Source organism: Trichosurus vulpecula, chromosome 6, assembly GCF_011100635.1.
Source record: "Trichosurus vulpecula isolate mTriVul1 chromosome 6, mTriVul1.pri, whole genome shotgun sequence".
NCBI classification, from domain to species: domain Eukaryota; kingdom Metazoa; phylum Chordata; class Mammalia; order Diprotodontia; family Phalangeridae; genus Trichosurus; species Trichosurus vulpecula.
The window spans coordinates 3,806,849-3,823,243 of record NC_050578.1 but is presented as its reverse complement, the minus strand read 5'-3'; the positions used below and the strand labels follow the sequence as shown (position 1 = coordinate 3,823,243).

General features: G+C 47.2%; 2 protein-coding genes across 3 annotated transcripts in view; one reads left to right on the top strand and one right to left on the bottom strand.

Moving 5' to 3' along the window:
* The window catches only part of GTF2E2 (general transcription factor IIE subunit 2), an 84,566-nt gene extending 81,561 nt beyond the window's left edge, over positions 1-3,005 (top strand). For both annotated transcript variants that reach the window (XM_036764684.1, XM_036764685.1), the window contains exons 8-9: positions 1,234-1,349; positions 1,762-3,005. In XM_036764684.1, coding sequence (XP_036620579.1) covers positions 1,234-1,349; positions 1,762-1,774 — 129 coding nt within the window. In that variant the 3' untranslated portion in view covers positions 1,775-3,005. The remainder of the gene's footprint in view (positions 1-1,233; positions 1,350-1,761) is intronic.
* Positions 3,006-13,480: 10,475 nt separating this feature from the next.
* Positions 13,481-16,395, bottom strand: part of RBPMS (RNA binding protein, mRNA processing factor) — a 153,038-nt gene continuing 150,123 nt past the window's right edge. The window contains exon 11 of the mRNA XM_036764657.1: positions 13,481-14,936. Within this exon, the coding sequence (XP_036620552.1) occupies positions 14,804-14,936 (133 nt within the window). The 3' untranslated portion in view covers positions 13,481-14,803. The remainder of the gene's footprint in view (positions 14,937-16,395) is intronic.

Below are 16,395 nucleotides of genomic sequence, written 5' to 3'. Positions count from 1 at the left end.
TTTTCCAGATCCATTTTCATGAGCCTCCCCATTCCCACTTTGATTGTGAGGGCATTGACATAATACACATGTGTCTGTTGGTCTGACATGGAGGGCCTTTCTTAATCCGTGCCAGAACAGATCTGAGACACAGCCTGAACCCGTATCTCCTGGGGCAGGTCTCTTCACCAGAGTGTGCCTGACTCAGGGCATGGCCCAGGATTGATCCACTGAGTTCTCCTCTAGTGTGGGAGAGCCACAACTGCCAATGCTTGGGCCTATAGCTTCAAGAATTCAGAGTCATTTCTGCACCATGGTTAGGTATCAGAGCAGAAACCCATGGAGGCTGTACCATATGTTTGTCATAATGATACCAGATTGTATGGCTGATGGGACTGTAGAATGGCAGAGACATGCTGAGCCCTGATCATTGGTGAGATGTCCCACCTTCAACCAAGGAGAAAACCTCCTTGGTGACAGTGGCCAGCATGACTTCCACAGAGCACCCAGCTGAGCATGGTATCCTGTCAGCTTCATCAGTATATGTCTCATGGGTAGTTACTTGGCCTGGAAGTGCATAGGAAGAGAAATCAGACTGTTGGGGAATTGTACAACGCTTTCAGGATGCCCAAATGCTTGTTGTAAAAGCCTGCCTCTTGAAAACTGGTGTTCATGCTGTGTCTTGAGATGGCTCCCAAATGTGTCAAAGATTGAAGGTCACACCAAGGGCATTGGGGAGATATATGATGGGCGGTAGGGGTGTAGCACGGTAGGGGTGGTGACATGCTGGAGAGGTCTTGTTCTGGCGTGAGAATGAGTGACCGTGAATGGAGAGCGCAAGGAATGATAGAAGAATCACAATGAGGCTGCATGGCTCATGGGAGTATTTATGAGCAAGAAATATAGAAATGGGAAGGGCAGGGGGAGTCCCTGCCACCACGCAGTCACACAGACCCTTCAAGCACCAAAGGCCAATTACTCCTAGTTTTGAATTCAGCTCTTAGTGTTAGAAAACAGGATGTCCTAATTGTCCCTCCTCCGCTTCTCTGCTGTTACCAGTTCACATGAACTAGTATGTTTTTACCTAAAGAGATCCTGTTTTCAAAGATCATGCCCCTGCTCCAGCCCAGGAACTTTCTGAGGGACAATGAGACGGGGTCTAGCGGCTCTCAGGGCTAACGCCGCCCCCTCCCCCCCATCCCAAGTAGCCTGCCTGCTAATAAATGCTACTGCTAATTTCCATTTTTTCCACAGGCTCCCATTCAGCGAAGGAAGAAACCTGTCTCACAGAAGAAACGGAGATTCAAGACTCACAATGAGCACTTGGCCGGAGTCTTGAAGGATTATTCTGACATTGCTCCGGGCAAACAGTGAGTGCTTTCCCTTCTGATCAGCTGCATTCACGGAGGATCTCAACTGAGGATGCTTAAGCTGGTGTCAACTGGAGGGTGGCCCCTTCTCTCTGACTGTGGAGAGGAAATGGCTCTGTTTACAGAACCAAGTGGCAAGATACCAGCCTCCTCCGGCCTTGCTTTGATTGGCTGCAAGGCATTTCCCTTGGGTTCACTCACCTGGCAAAAGAGGTGCCTGCCACCCTCGTCGTCATCTGACGTTTAACTCTGCTTCTGCTCATGGTTCCATGTCTCCCTTTTGTTATTAGAGCAAGTTTGCAGATAAAACTGAATGCAACGTGTGTTTATTCTCAGAATCTATTTATAATAAAATCATTGTAGAACCATGTTCGAGGGAGTAGTGAATTCCGTTTGTCTTTTTTCTCTTCAGCAGCATTAGTTAAGCTCTAGGAGGGGTGCCCACTTGTGGGGAAACAGCAGCCCTGGGAAAACCTGGATCGTCCAGGACAGTGACCCGAGCACTGCCTCTTGTTGGACAGTGAAAGACAACTTGAAGGCATGGCTGAAACATTCGGATTTTATTTCCAAAGGACTTGATCAACAGCTCACTCAGACGTTGCAGGCTTGGGAAGTCGTGGTCTGATGCAGCCTTCCAGAATCCAGAGGACATTGTCTGGTTCTCCTTGTGGGCTACAAAGGAATCGGTTTTGTATCTAAAAGTGGCATCCATTGGCTGGATGGCAGACACTGCTCTTGTCCCCAGCTACCTTCTGCTTTTTGTCCTCACCTTCCTTTTCATCTTTCCCTTACTGATTCTTCTTTGGACTTTCTCCCTGGTCTCTGTTTCACTATCAGTGTACCATTAATGATGCCCTTGGGGATGACTGAAGGGAGGAGAAGGAATTTGGGGCGCTTGTAGGAAGACTTTGGGTTTCCATGGCCCCTAATTCAAAAGCCACATGGCGGTGCTCTGCACCTCGGTTCTCGTGACAGCTTATGACCAGAAGGATTGCCTCAGACCATGTCTACCTCCCGGAGTCTCCAGGTGCAGACTGTTACAGAGGAGAAAGTGAAACATTCTGGGCGAGTGATACTGTATTATTATGAATGCAGAGGAAATTTTTCTGAACTAAACAAAAGCAGGAATTTATTGTTCAGGTCTGTATGGGAAATCGAGTTAGTTAACCACATCTATAGAAACGGTTTGGCTTAATGGAAAAGGCACTGAACCTTTGGAGTCAGTCCACATGGATAATTCCCAGCTGCAGCGTGCATGAATCACAGGACCATAGGTTTAGAGCTGAGTGGAACTTCCATCATCATTGAATACAGCCACCTTATTTAGCTGAAGGTCCATGGGCTGACGGAGCCAGCACTCAAAGCCCCATCCTTGAACTCGGAATCTCTGCCATACCATGCTGATTTTTCTTGGTTCAAAAGGTCCAACTTTTTCAAGGGAAGTGGCGATATTTTGTATTTGTATACATTTGGGGGGAGAGGGTTCTATTTTTTAAATTTAATTTTTAAATTCTAAATTTAACAAACATCAAAAACAAAACCAATCAGCATCTCCATATACAAAGCAGAGCACAAAAGATCTCGGAAACCCTGAACCGTTGCATTTCATATGCTTTTTAAAATGCATATAATAAATAAAACATGTTACTTTCAAAATGGCATTCCTTGTCTGTTTTACTCCTGTACTTCCTCCTCTTCTCTGTGCCCTTTTGAAAGTGTTTCAACAGCTGCTCCCTACTGTTGAGGGAGGAGAGGGCCTGTCACTACCCTGCCTTACCCCGGCTCCCAACAACTTCTTCCCCCAATTATAAACAAATATATTCTAGCAAAATCAATCCATGCAGTGAGCATGCTCAGAAGTGTATATATTTTCTCCCACTGTGGGGTCTCCCTAAGTAAGCCCTCTGGAGATGCAGTTGGACATTGCTTCCATCAAATTTATTTGTGCCCATTTTTAAAAATCAAAATAATCTTGCAGATGAGTGACTGAAGGCATCAGTACAGAAGGACTCACCTTCATCCAATGTAACCTGACAGCTCTTCTCCTTGAGAAGGTGAAGCATCCTCTTGTTCAGGCTGGCCCCAGGGATGTGCTGTCAGCTTTCTGATGCCTCTGCAGCATCTCCAACAGGCTGTCATCCAGCCAGCCGGAACCCTTCAGACCTCAGGAGACAGCTCCATCCATCCTGTGCCTGGACAGTGTCTCTTTGTCTTGTAAGACCTTCCACTGAAAATGAGCCAGCTTAGCTCCTTGTTTTAGAGATGAGAAAACAGGCCTAGAGAAGTTAACAGGGACTGCCCACCACCAGCTCATTAAGGTAGAGCTGGGCTTCATCCAGGTGTTCCCCAACCTGCTGCTACCCCCTTTCCAGTTATCTCCGTGCCCCCCCCCCCACCCGCCGTCTTTTTTTCTTTTCTCTCAGAACCTCACAGCCAAATCTCAGAGTTCTGTAGAATTTGGAATATGCCTGAGGCAGTTTTTTAATAAGGTATTGTGGTGAGAACTTGCCATTTGTCTCTGTGGAGGTGCCTTGTCTCTACCATTGTGTTCTGTGTCTGAGTCTCACAGGCACCATCTTGCTTTGCACAGGCTCAAGCCTTCTGGGACCTGCTATCCAAGGGCGGGGGGGGGGGAGGGGCGTAGAGTCGGAGAGAAGCAGAGCTGGGAGGGGTCCTTCAGGTGGGCCGATTGAAGGCAGCTTGCCCAAGGTTACTTAGATCACTGGGGGTTCCTGACAGCATGTTTGTCCTAGGCCCACCTGCTTCTCCAGGAGCAGTTTAGAGTTTATTATCTGGAACACAAAGGCCTCACCGTCTCATCTCTGGTGTGTACACACTCGTACACTGGTGCAGTTGTATTTTGGGTATGAAATCAAGCAGATGAGGGCCTCCAGTTCCTCTGGGTGGTGTGCCACATTTGAAGCCCTGAAGCCACTAAAAGCTACCATTGAGCTATCCCTAATCTCTCCTGCCATTTGAAGTGTGGTCAGCTGGAAAACCGAGCCTGAGTGTGTTTTTGTGAGCTGGATTAATAATTCATCCTGGCTGTTCTGGGCTTTCACAGGAGGGAGAGTGTGCTTCAGTCTGACACACCAGGGCCACCGTAACTGTCGCTTCCCGTCAGTGCAGCCAAGTGGTGGTGGAGGCACAGGGGAGAGCAGAACATTCCACACCTGCTGAGGAAGTGCTCTTAAAAGGCTGGGGTTGGGGTGGGAGGCACCAGCAGCCCATCACTCCAGCTTCGATGCTCAGATTTGGGTCGCTGGTGTTTCTTTATTTCTCGGAGGCCGCTCACGTCGGACTTTCATTCCCTCAAGAGAGTGAGCCATGCAGAGATAGGGCAGAGCCCAATTCCTGGCTCCTCTTTTCAGCTAGCTGTAGTCATTTTTTTAGGCAGACCAGAGACCTCCCCTCAGGGAGGTACTTCAGAATGCTGGGGACCCCAGACATTCCTGGTGGTTTGCAAGACCTGACACTTGAAGGAAGTCCCTTTTCAGCTTTCCTAAGCCCCTCGTTCTGATAAAGCTCCAGCTTTCACATCGTTGCCTGGCACACAAATCCTAAGTCTGGGCTTAATTTGATTCTTCCTCTTTTTCTCAAAGCACATGTACTCATGCGTGATATTAGCATGTTAGTCCACCTCGTGTCATTGGTCCAACTCAGAAAGAATGCAGATTTCAAGGACACAGGTCTTGGGAAGATGCATTATTCCATTTGGAGGGGACTAGTGGGGGATGTCAGTTTAAACATCGATCCTACCGTGCAGGGTAATGCGCTTGACTTTGAGGGCATAAAAACTCCTTGTGCTCAGGGAGTGTGCCTTCTCCTAGGGGATACAGTATATAGCACCAGTTAAGCACAGGGCAGCGTGAAGAGGGGGATGCACCAGTAGCTGGCTCAGGGAAAGCTTCCTGCAGAAGGTGGCACCCAAGCTTGGCCTTGAAGTACACTGAGGATTTCAGGCACAGAACTGAGGAAGGGGTGGCCTCCAGGCAGGTGGGCTGGTTTGCCTGGAGTAAATCCTTCCTGGGCTGGGGTAACGCAGAGTAGATCTGAAATGGTAGTCTGGAGCCAGGCCTTAAGTGTCCTGAAAAGAAAGGGGCTTGTGTCTTGTGCAGGGAAGAGGGCAAGTGCCGCTTAAGACCTTTGCTTTAGAAACATAGGCTTGTAGCTGTTAGCAGAGGACGCGAGAGGCTGCCAAGTCTGGTCAGCCGCTTGCAAGCAGATCTGTCGTCCTCAAATTTTTCAGCTCACCTTAAGACTGGTTTCCATGCCCTGATTAGATGCTGACTGATAATGGAGGGAGGCCAGTGAGCACTTGCCAGGAGGAAGCCCCCAGTCATCACCAGCCAGCAGTCCATGGGCAGTGAATGGTGCAAATTCTGTCTGAATCATTTCTTTTCAGACACATCCCTGCCGCATGACTCAGGATGACTGACTTAGCCCAGCCTCCTGTACGAAGTCCGTCATTGTTTGGACCTCAGACAAGCTATAGACCTCAGAATCCCAGGACTCAGAGGCCATCTAGTGAATTTGGTCCCATATGGAAAGTGGATGTCCAGCCCTCACAGAAACATCTGGAGAAGGGAACCTCCCCGTCCCCCAACCGTACATTTTTGGACTGCCTCACTATTAGTTTACCTCTCTTGGCAACTGCCCATTCCTGTCCCCTGTGCCTAGCCCGAAGAGCCAATCTAACTGCCCTCCAAATGTAGGAGGACCTGCGTATGAATTGGGCTTCTAACACCTACTGCTGCCCCTGTGACCTCAAGACACTATCACCTTTCTTCTCTGGGCTTCAGTGAGCGGGCTGATCACATGACTAGTCCCATCTGCCTCTAAATCTATGATACGTGATTGTGGTGTCTCATAAGGCTTTGAAGACAGTTCCCTCCCTTTTGTCCCTCAAAATACATTTTATTGCTATTTGTTGTTACTTTTCCCAATATCCCTCCTTTCTTCTTCCAGAGAACCACCCCATATAATGATGTAATTTTTTAAAGGAAGAAAAAATGAGGAAGGAGAGAAAAACAGTGAAACTTGATTAACACATCCAGAAAATCTGAAAACATGTTGTATTCCACACCTGCAGGCCTCCCATCTCTGCAGAGGTGTGGTGTCTTCTGTCTCTTTTGGGAGCTGTGCGTATTGGTAATTTTGATACAGTCACTCGGGGGGCCATTTAAGGGAGCTCATTTGACCAGTTGTAAGGGCCTGGATGAGTGGAAGCAGACGTTCTCATGACACGGATGTCTTGGCCAGTGCTGTGACTTCTTACGTGCTGCCCTCCCTCTCCCACCCTGTGCCTCTGGCCAGGGCACAGGTCTTCTGTCATTGTGTACAAAAGGGGAAGCTGTATTTCCTTGCATCCAGTAGTTACTTTTATAACCCAACTTTTCGGTCAGAGAAGCCCCTTGAAGAGTACTTCATTTGCAATGTGTCTTCTTTGGGCCGTGTAAGACCTAATTAGTCCCAAAGTGCCACTGGTTTTCTCAAATCCTGCATTTCTGAACCACTCCTGAGCAATTAGTGTCTTTGAGTAGAGAAGTCAGAGAATTTCCACACCTACTTTGGAACGGACCTGTGCTAGCTGGATTTGAAAACATTTGAAAACATTTCATGCCAAAGATAGCTCATTTTTTGCTCTTTTTCTTTTTTTTGGCATTTCATACCAAAGAGCAGCATTAAAAATGGGGGGGGGGGCGGCACTGAGGGAGTAGCTCCAAAGCAAGGTGCACTTTCTTGCCTTTCAAAACCTTCCCTTCTCTTAACTTCCTTATTTATTTCTGTTAGGGACATCACCCACCTTCCAGGCCTCCGAGAGTGCAACCTCAGAGTCCTCCTAGCATCTTCCCTTTCCCTCACACCTCATCGGTGCCTCCTGTTACCAGTTCTCCCTCCAGGTCATCTCTTCCACCTGGCCCCCTCCCTCTGCTCCCATGGTTACCAGTCTCCTGTCCTTCCTTCCTGTTCTATCATGGCCATAGGCCCCTAGCTGATCGCCTCCTGCCTCTAGGCTCTCCACACAGCCACCACAGCGATGTTCCTCCCGTGCACATCTGATCACGTCACTCTTGTTGTTCAGTCATGTCTGACTCTTCACGACCCCGTGGACCACAGCACGCCGGGCCCTACTGTCCTCTACTCTCTCCTCAAGTATTATCCAGGTTCACGTTTGTTGTTTCCACAACACCATCCATCCGTCTCCTCCTCTGCCAGCCCCTTCTTCTTTTCTCCCTTCCCAAAATCAGGAGTCCTGTCTTCTCATGATGTGGCTTCAGCTTCTAGGGAATAGCCTTTAAGTATTGACTGATTTGATCTCCTTGCTGGCTGAGGGACTCTCATATGTCTTCTCCAGCACCACGATTAGAAAGCATTGATTATGCGGCGCTTGACCTTCCTTATAGTCCAACTCTCACCACCATATGTTGCCACGGAAAAACCACAGCTTTGACTACACGGACCTTTGTCTGCTTTTAAGTGGCTGTCCAAACTTGCCAAAGCTTCCTTCCGAGGAGCAAGCATCTTCTGTTTCATGGCCGCAGCCACTGTCTGCAGTGATCTTTGAGCCCGAGAATGTAAAATCAGACACTGCTTCTGTTTCTTCTCCCTCTGTTTACCAGGAAGTGATGGGATTGGTTGCCAAGACATTAGTGGGTTTGGGGTTTTTTGTTTTGTTTCGTTTTTTTTTGATGTGAAGCTTCAAGCCAGCTTTCACACTCTCTTCTTTCACCCTCATCAAAAGGCTTCTTAATTCCTCTTCACTTTCTGCCATCAGAGTGGTATTGTCTGCATATCTGAGTTGATACTTCTGGCAACCTTAATTCTGGCTTTTGATTCATACAGTCTGTCATTTTCGCATGATGTACTCTGCATATAAGTTAAATAAGATGACAGTATACAGCCTTGTCGTACTCCTTTTCCAATCTTAAACTAATTAGTTGTCCCTTGTTTGGTTCTAACTGTTGCTTCTTGGCCCACATACAGGTTCTTCAGGAGATAGGTAAGATGATCTGGTGCTGTCATCTCTTTGTATTGTGATCAGTCAAAGGCTTTAGTGGAGTCAGTGAATCAGAAGTAGGTGTCTTTCTGGAACTCCCTTGCTTTCTCCATAATGCAGAGAATGCTGGCAATTTGGTCTCTAGTTCCTCTGCCTCTGCCCTTCTGGTAATTCTCAGTTCACATATTGCTGAAGCCTGACTTGCAGAATCTTAAACATCACCTTGCTGGTGAGTGAAATGAGTACAACTGAGTGGATGGTAGATTGGAATGGGGAAGAGACCCTGTTTGCAGCCCCTGCGATTGTCTAGTGCAGGGTGATAGAGACCTGCACCAGGGGTCAGCGGTGTCACGGTCTGGGAGTACATGCCAGGGAGATTATAAGGTAAGATGAATAAGATCTGGTAACTGGATTTGGGGGATGGGAGAGGGTGGAGTCGAGGAGCACAATGAGGTGGCGAGCCTGGGTGACTGGAAGGACGGCGGGGAGCTCCTGAGAGGGGAGGGTTTGGGGGAAAGATAATGAGTTCCAAGATATCCATGGGACATCCAGTCTGAGATGCCTGATAGGCAGTTATAGATGAGACAGGAGGTCTGACATACATGCACTCTGGAAGAAGCTGAGGTTTTGTGCGATGCCTTAGAAGGGGAAAGCCTACTATGTGCCAGGTACTGGGGATAGACGATAGTTTCTGGCCTTGAGGAGCTGACATTCTGTGGCAGAGACCATCTGTATGGGGAGTGGTAGCCATGAAGGATGAGGCTTTTGGCTGGGAAGGAGTCTAAGGAATCGTAAGTAGTCCCAGGGCAGTCCGATGTCATGGCCATTCGAGGAGCAGCAGCAGGACAGATGGATGGATGGATACCAAGCGTGGCTTGGTCTCAGCTGCCTCGTGTGCCCAGGCCTCCATGTTGTCTTATGTTACCTTCAAGTCTTCCTGTGAGAAATCAGGTAGGGAAGAGGGAGGCTGCCAGAAATCAGCCAAGCTTGCTTCTTGCCCCGCTGCCCAGTCTGCCTTCTGTTAGCTTATTAATCCCCAGTTTGGGGTGCTGGGGAGACCCCAGCTGCTCTGGCAGTCACTTCACTATGTCCCCAGTCATTGGACCACTCTGTGCCTCAGTTTCTCTATCCCAATGAGAATTCTACCTCAGGTGGTGCAGTGGATAAAGCGCTGGGCCTAGAGTCAGAAAGACCCGAGTTCAAATGTGACCTCAGACATTTCCTAGCTAGGCGGGTGTCCCTGGGCAAGTCACTCGGCCCTCTTTGCCTCAGTTTCCTCATCTGTCAAATGAGCTGGAGAAGGAAATGGCAAACCGCTCCAGTATCTTTGCCAAGAAAACCCCGAAAGGGGTCAAGAAGAGTGGACACCACCGAACAACAAACGACCTCATGGGATTGTCGAGGAAAACGTTTGTGCATTTTAAAGTGGCATAGAAACATGAACTCTGATTAGCTGGCAAAGCACTTCACAGATGTCATCTCACTTCATCCTCCCGTCCATCCCAGCAGGGAGGTGCTATTATGGTCTCCTTTTACATTTGGAGAAACTGAGGCAAACAGGTGAAGCGGCTTGCTGAGAGTCCCAGGGCTAGAAAGCATTTGGATTTACACTTCGAGTCTTCCAGACTCTGTGCACCAAGGGACTGATCTAGGTGGTCTCAAAATCCCCTTCTAGTTCTAACATCTGAGCTTTGATGAAGCTGTTGAATCTCTAGAGTTAGATGGGGGCTCATTAAGGTCTTCCTGTCCGTGCTATTCACCTGGACCTGGAATTCACTGTCTCCATCAGGATACAGAGCCCAGGGATATCCCCGTGCTGCCACCCTGCCAGCCGCACTGCTGGGGCATCTCAGGACCCGAGATCGGTGTTGGACAGCAGTCGGGTGGGAAGGGGACCATGCAAGTCGCCTCTACTACGCCGAGTGCGGGCCATACAGAGGTAGCAGTGACAGCCCCTTCTCTCAAGGAGCTCCAGTCTAGTGGAATAGAGACAAGGAAGGTGCCCCCTAAAGCACTGCACAGACCCCTCCCCCCACCCCTGCCCACAGTGCTCTGCTTACATAAAGAACAAAAACACTCCAAGATAAACTAAGGACATTTGGACCGAAGACTGTTTCTGGATGGAATTGGGAATGCCTTCAGGGATCCCAAGCTGCCTGCCCGCTGACACCCTTAATGCCAACATTCTCAGCACAATTTCTAAAGAATCCCGATTGTGGGAGAGCCAAACTTAGAGCATGGGAGGTTCGTGCAAGAAATGTCCCAAGAAGCATCTCTCCAAAAGCGTATGATCAGAAAAGGAGGTGGGCCTGAGGGATGGCCTTTAGGAAGAAGGGCCTCCCACACTGGCAAGACCTCTCATGGAGGACTGATTAATGCAAGGATGTAGATGGACTGCAGCCTGCCCCCCCCGGGACGTGCAGATCCATCAGGGACATCGGAGCGCCTTCTCAGGACACCGGATGCTGCCCAATAGGGACATGAGTAACTACTAATAAGGCTGCATTGCCATGTAGTGACAACTTCACTCAGTGGCCCTCGGCTTGAGAACTAGGGGATGTGGGCAGCGTGCCACAACCCTCCCTTCTTGGCCCAATTTCCTGGTTCCACACAAACCGCTTTCCTCCCATCACAGTTCAGAAGTCATCTGGTTCCCACCCAGACCAGACCAACTCTGGCTCTGTTCATGGGAGGTGTGTGATAAGGTTGGAGAACATGGGCTGCTACAACTGGAGGGGGCTTTCCTCAGAGAATCTCTGCAGGCTCCACTCAGGGGTCACCCCCTAAAAGGAGCCTCCCTTGATTGCCGCCCCCAGCTTCCAGGGCAGGGTTTCCTGACCTCTTTTGTGCCCTGGACCTCATTCTGGTGAAGCCAATAGGCCTCTTCTAGAATCTTGTTTTTTAAATATATAATACATAGTATTACACATTTATATATTGAAATACTTTTTAAAAAATTTACAGTTCACAGACCCTGGGTTAAGGCCATGAGCTAATGATGGGGAACACACGTATAGCAGACTTAGCTGGGTGGTTCCTGTGTGAGGACAGGGCAGGGTCCCAGGCTACTAGAACTGGCTTGTGTGCTGCCCTCTAAGAGAGCTGAGCAGGACTCAGTGTGGCAGATTGGTCTTTATGCCCACATGCTGAGAACTTCTGGAATGAGCCTGCAGGTCAGGGCAGACATCTGGAGTGACAAGCACCTGGCCCAAGGGAAAACTTAGCCTAGTGTTTGCAGAACCTCTATCAGCAAAAAAAAAAAAAAGAAAAAAAAAAGAAAAAAGAAAAACTAGGTATCACGGATTTAAAGGCCTGTCTATAAAAAGGAAGAGTCTAGTGTGTATCACCAAGTGGAATTTCTTCTGATGCCTGTAAATAGATGGAACCCTACCCACACAGGATTTGGGTGAGCCTGTGCCAAGATGGAGTCGGTTGGCTACACATGCCGAGGGAGGCATCTCAGCCAGCAGTGAGGCATCTTATGGATTCCTGATGGCCTAGCTGGCAAGCCTTTCACTTTTTTATTTCAAAAAAATTTTTTTCATTTAATAGTATTTTATTTTTTTCCAATTACATGTAAAGATCATTTTAACATTCATTTTTGTAAGATTTTGAGCTCCAAATTTTTCTCCCTCCTTTCCCTCCCCCTCCCCAAGGTAGCAAGCAAACTGATATAGGTTATACATGTACAATCAGTATTGTTTCCACAGTAGTCATGTTGTGAAAGAAGAATCGGAATAAAAGGGGAAAACCACGAGAAAGAAAAAACCACCAAAAAAGTGAAAATCGTCTGCTTCAATCCACATCCAGACTCCATAGTTCTTTCCCTGGATGTGGAGGGCATTTTCCATCATGATTCTTTGGGAACTGTCTTGGATCACTGCATTGCTGAGAAGACCTAAGACTAGCCAAGCTGAAAGTCGAACAATGTTGTTACTGTATACGATGTTCTCCTGGTTCTGCTCACTTCGCTCAGCATCAGTTCATATAAGTCTCTCCAGGTTTTTCTGAAATCCACCGGCTCATCATTTCTTATAGCACAATAGTATTCTATTACATTCATATAACACAGCTTGCTCAGCCATTCTCCAATGGATGGGCATCCCCTCAATTTCCAATTTTTTGCCACCACATAAAGAGCTGCTATAAATATTTTTGTACATGTGGGTCCTTTTCCCTTTTTTATGGTATCTTTGGGATACAGACCTAGTAGTGGTATTGCTTGGTTTAAAGGGCATGCACATTTTTACAGCCCTTTGGGCATAGTTCCAAATTGTTCTTCAGAATGGTTAGATCAGTTCACAACTCCACCAACAATGCATTAGTATTACAATTTTTCCACATCTTCCAACATTTACTATTTTTCTTTTCTGTCATTTTAGCCAATCTGATAGAAGTGAGGCAGTACCTCAGAGTCGTTTTGATTTGCATTTCTCTAAAAAATAGTGATTTAAAGCATTTTTTCATATGACTACAGATAGCTTTAATTTCTTCATCTGAAAACTTCCTGTTCATATCCTTTGACCATTTATTAATTGGGGGATCCTTTCACTTTCAGAGAGTGGGTATGTTAGGGATGAACCTTTTTTGTCATGGACCCCTGATGAAGCCTGAAGCTTAGGCAGCTTTTCTCAAAATGTTTTTTAAATGTGCAAAATGATAAACAGGGTCACAAAGGAAACCAATTATGCTGAAATAGTTATTCAAATATTTTTTAAAAAAATTCACAGATGCTAAGTTAGGAAACAGTCTATGGCCAAAGAGGCAGTAGCCTCACCAGCTGGGCTGTGTGATCTCAGCAAGATCACATCACTTGTCTCTGCCTGAATTTTCTTTTCTGTGAAAAGAGACTAACCCTTGTACTACCTAGCTGCCAGGTTGTCTTGAGGATCAGTTGAGATAGAACAGTTAAGGTGATGGGTGTGCTCTAACCCAACATAGAGGAGACTTCTAAGTGGCCACAGCCTGAGGCAGCTTTCAGGAGCGCTGACTCTCCAGCTATTTTTTTTCCATTCTGTCCCCCACATGTGCCCATTGGCATACCCAATCCTTCCTCAGTGTTCAAAGGTTTGCTGGTCCATGGTCCACAATGCAGTGTCCTATGCAAAAAGAATGTGCCAAGGCAACTGTGTGGCAGCTAGAAGCAAAACTTTATTTCTTTAAAAAAATAAGTCACAATAAAAAATACCTTCAGACGTTCAAGAAAGTGTGAGAGGCTAGGAGGGGACAGCCAGCTTCCTAAGGAAGCAGGCTTGTCACTCATGAGCCATTGATCCACCCATGAAGGTCCCAGCATGGCTTTTCAGAGCAGTATGACACGTGAGGCGTCCTTAGTTTGACTTTTCCCTTTAACAACAGGAAGGGTACCTTCCACCTCATTGCCCTTCTCCATTGTGCTTTTTGTGACTTTAGAAACCTTAAGTTTCTTGACTTTGTCATCATTCTTATATTCCCCACCCTTCCTTCCAGAACTCTGTATTAAGAGGAAAAAAAAACCCAACAACAAACAAGTGTGAACACACCTATGATAAAATGGTGAACATGTTTATTAACCTCTAAAGTATCAGACAAACAACTCAAACAAACTTAGGACCAAAAAGAGAGTCATGACTGGTTCTGAGGAGGTCTCTCTTGAGAAGAGGTGTAAAAACATGGAGCTCCATGTGGTTCACACCAGCTTCTTCTGTGCTGGGCTGACATTTTCTCATGAATAGAAAACAGGACTATGTTTGGTTCGGGGCTGCCCAAGATCCCATAACTAGCCTAATGTTTGCAGAACCCCTGGTGCAGGGGACTGAGAGGGCTGGGTCAGCTTCTCTCAAACCCTGAGCCAAGGTTTCTGTCCACAAGAGAACCAAGAGCTCTTCCCTTCCCCTAGGTGTTCCTCCTTAAGGGGTGTGATAACAAATAGAAGAGCAAGGCACTTCTTCTCCCCCACCCAGTCTGGAATGGCCCTGTGGCTTGGTACTGGCACAACTCCCTAGCTATGGGACTGAGACCCAGAAAACTTCAGCTCATCTAGCTGCAAATATACCAAGAAAAGAACCTTCCCTGGCCAAGGAGTAAATGTGCTGGCAGAATTGGGAGTTAAAAGCTAACTCCGTAACTACATACGACTGTGTCTGACACACACACACCATGTAGGACCTTCCCCAAGACCCGAACCAGAACAACAAAAATACACAAACTCACAATACAAAAAGGCTGATAAGATTTTTAAAAATTCCCCAGACATGCAGCTTAACAGGGGAACAAAATAGAAACTCTGATTCTAAGCATTCAAAAGTCAAACACAAAAACTGTGATCCAACCCAGTGTACGATCATCCAGGCGTCCTTACAATGTTCAGCATAGAAAACACTCTCTCCTGCTGCGTGTTTACGTGATGTTTAAAGCTTCATTCAGACTCTTCAGCAATGGATGGCAAACCACGCGTTCACAGAAACACTAGTTCTTATATTATACAGTGTAAAAGAGAAAAAACACCTTTATTTATTATTATGCTTTTTCTTCGACAAGTACAGATGTGTGATAGAGGCTGTGGCAAAGTCTTGGAGGAATCAAACCAGGTGATGCTTCGTTCAAGCCTGAAACAGAAGAGCAAGAACCAGGTTAGGAGGCGGCCATGGATTCCTGAAAGAGTTGCCTGCCTGTCCACCTGCCCTTCCTTCTGCTTGGCCCATCTCATAGCGACGGCAGACAATATTATTATTCTCACTGAGAAGAAAGTTTGTCCAGTCCCAACCTAGATTTAAGCCTCGTTTGGAAGAAAACAAGATCGGAATGCTTGAGTCCAAAATATTCATATCCATTGATCTGGACAGTCTAAATCAAGCATTGATTTGGTGCCTGGCATTACGCTAAGTGCTGGGGATACAAAGAAAGGCAAAAACATGGGCCTTGTTCTCAAGAATCTTCCATTCTGATGGGAAAGACAAGCAAATGACCATGTACAAACAAGATATACACAAGACAGAAGGTCTCCTCCAGAGGTGGTAGGGTCCCCCTCCCACTTCTGCTTTGCTTGCCTCCTGGTTGAGGACATTACAGTGGAGCTTCTTGGGGGAGTATGCTGTTTGCTGAGGCCCCCTCCAACTCTTAAATTCTTTGATCTTGTGACAACTGTGATGGATTCAGATGAAAGGGAGAACTGAGCTGAACAAAGAAGGGAGCAGGGCAGCAAGTGAGACAACGTATGCTGTGCCTACTGCAACGAGGGCCTTGTTTTCTTATAGTGGTCGACCAGAGAGGAGAACATCTGCCTGTTCTTCCCTTGAAGCCATGGGAGTTGGGACATGGCACAGGGCACACCCTGTTCAGAAGGTCAGTGTGTTGGTCATTTTTTTGCTGAAAATCTTTTTAAAAAAATCCTTGTTATAAGGGATAGCTAAGTAGAGGGGAATGTGATGTAAAAGAGATCAACAAAGACTTAAAATGTGCCGTAACCAGTCTCCTTCTGCAGAGAGGGAGGCCAAAGCTGGACACGAGAACAACTTCCAGGTGGGTGTGGATGAGCTGTGGTGCCAACCGGGAGGCCAGGGGGCAGAGGGTAAGAATAAGAAGCCTTGGCTCAGTACCTGGCCATCCCAAGTCCCTGGGACTGGGCCGGGTCACTGGGGACTACAACCACAGAGATGGAGATGACCTGCTTACTCCATCTTTCCTTTGCAGTGTCGTGTAATCATAAAAAAAGCTTCGTGTTCAAGGGACCACATGGGAAATAGGATAGAGCGCTGGGTAAGGTAGGAGTCAGGAAGACCTGGATCCAATTCATCAGATACTGTGTGACACTGGGCAAGTCACTTAAGTCAGCCTCAGTGCCCTCACCTGTAAAACTGAGATAATACCGGCACCGACTTCCCAGCGTGGTTGTGAGGATCCAAAGCTCGTTGCAAGCCTTAGAATGCTATCTCAATGCTGACTATGAGAGATGCTGGCTCTTAAATGCAGAAGCAATAACAAACAGATGACAACATAAATACAAGACTTCAAATCATATGGTATGCAGCCAGAACAATAAATAGAGGCAAATTTATTATCAGAGGA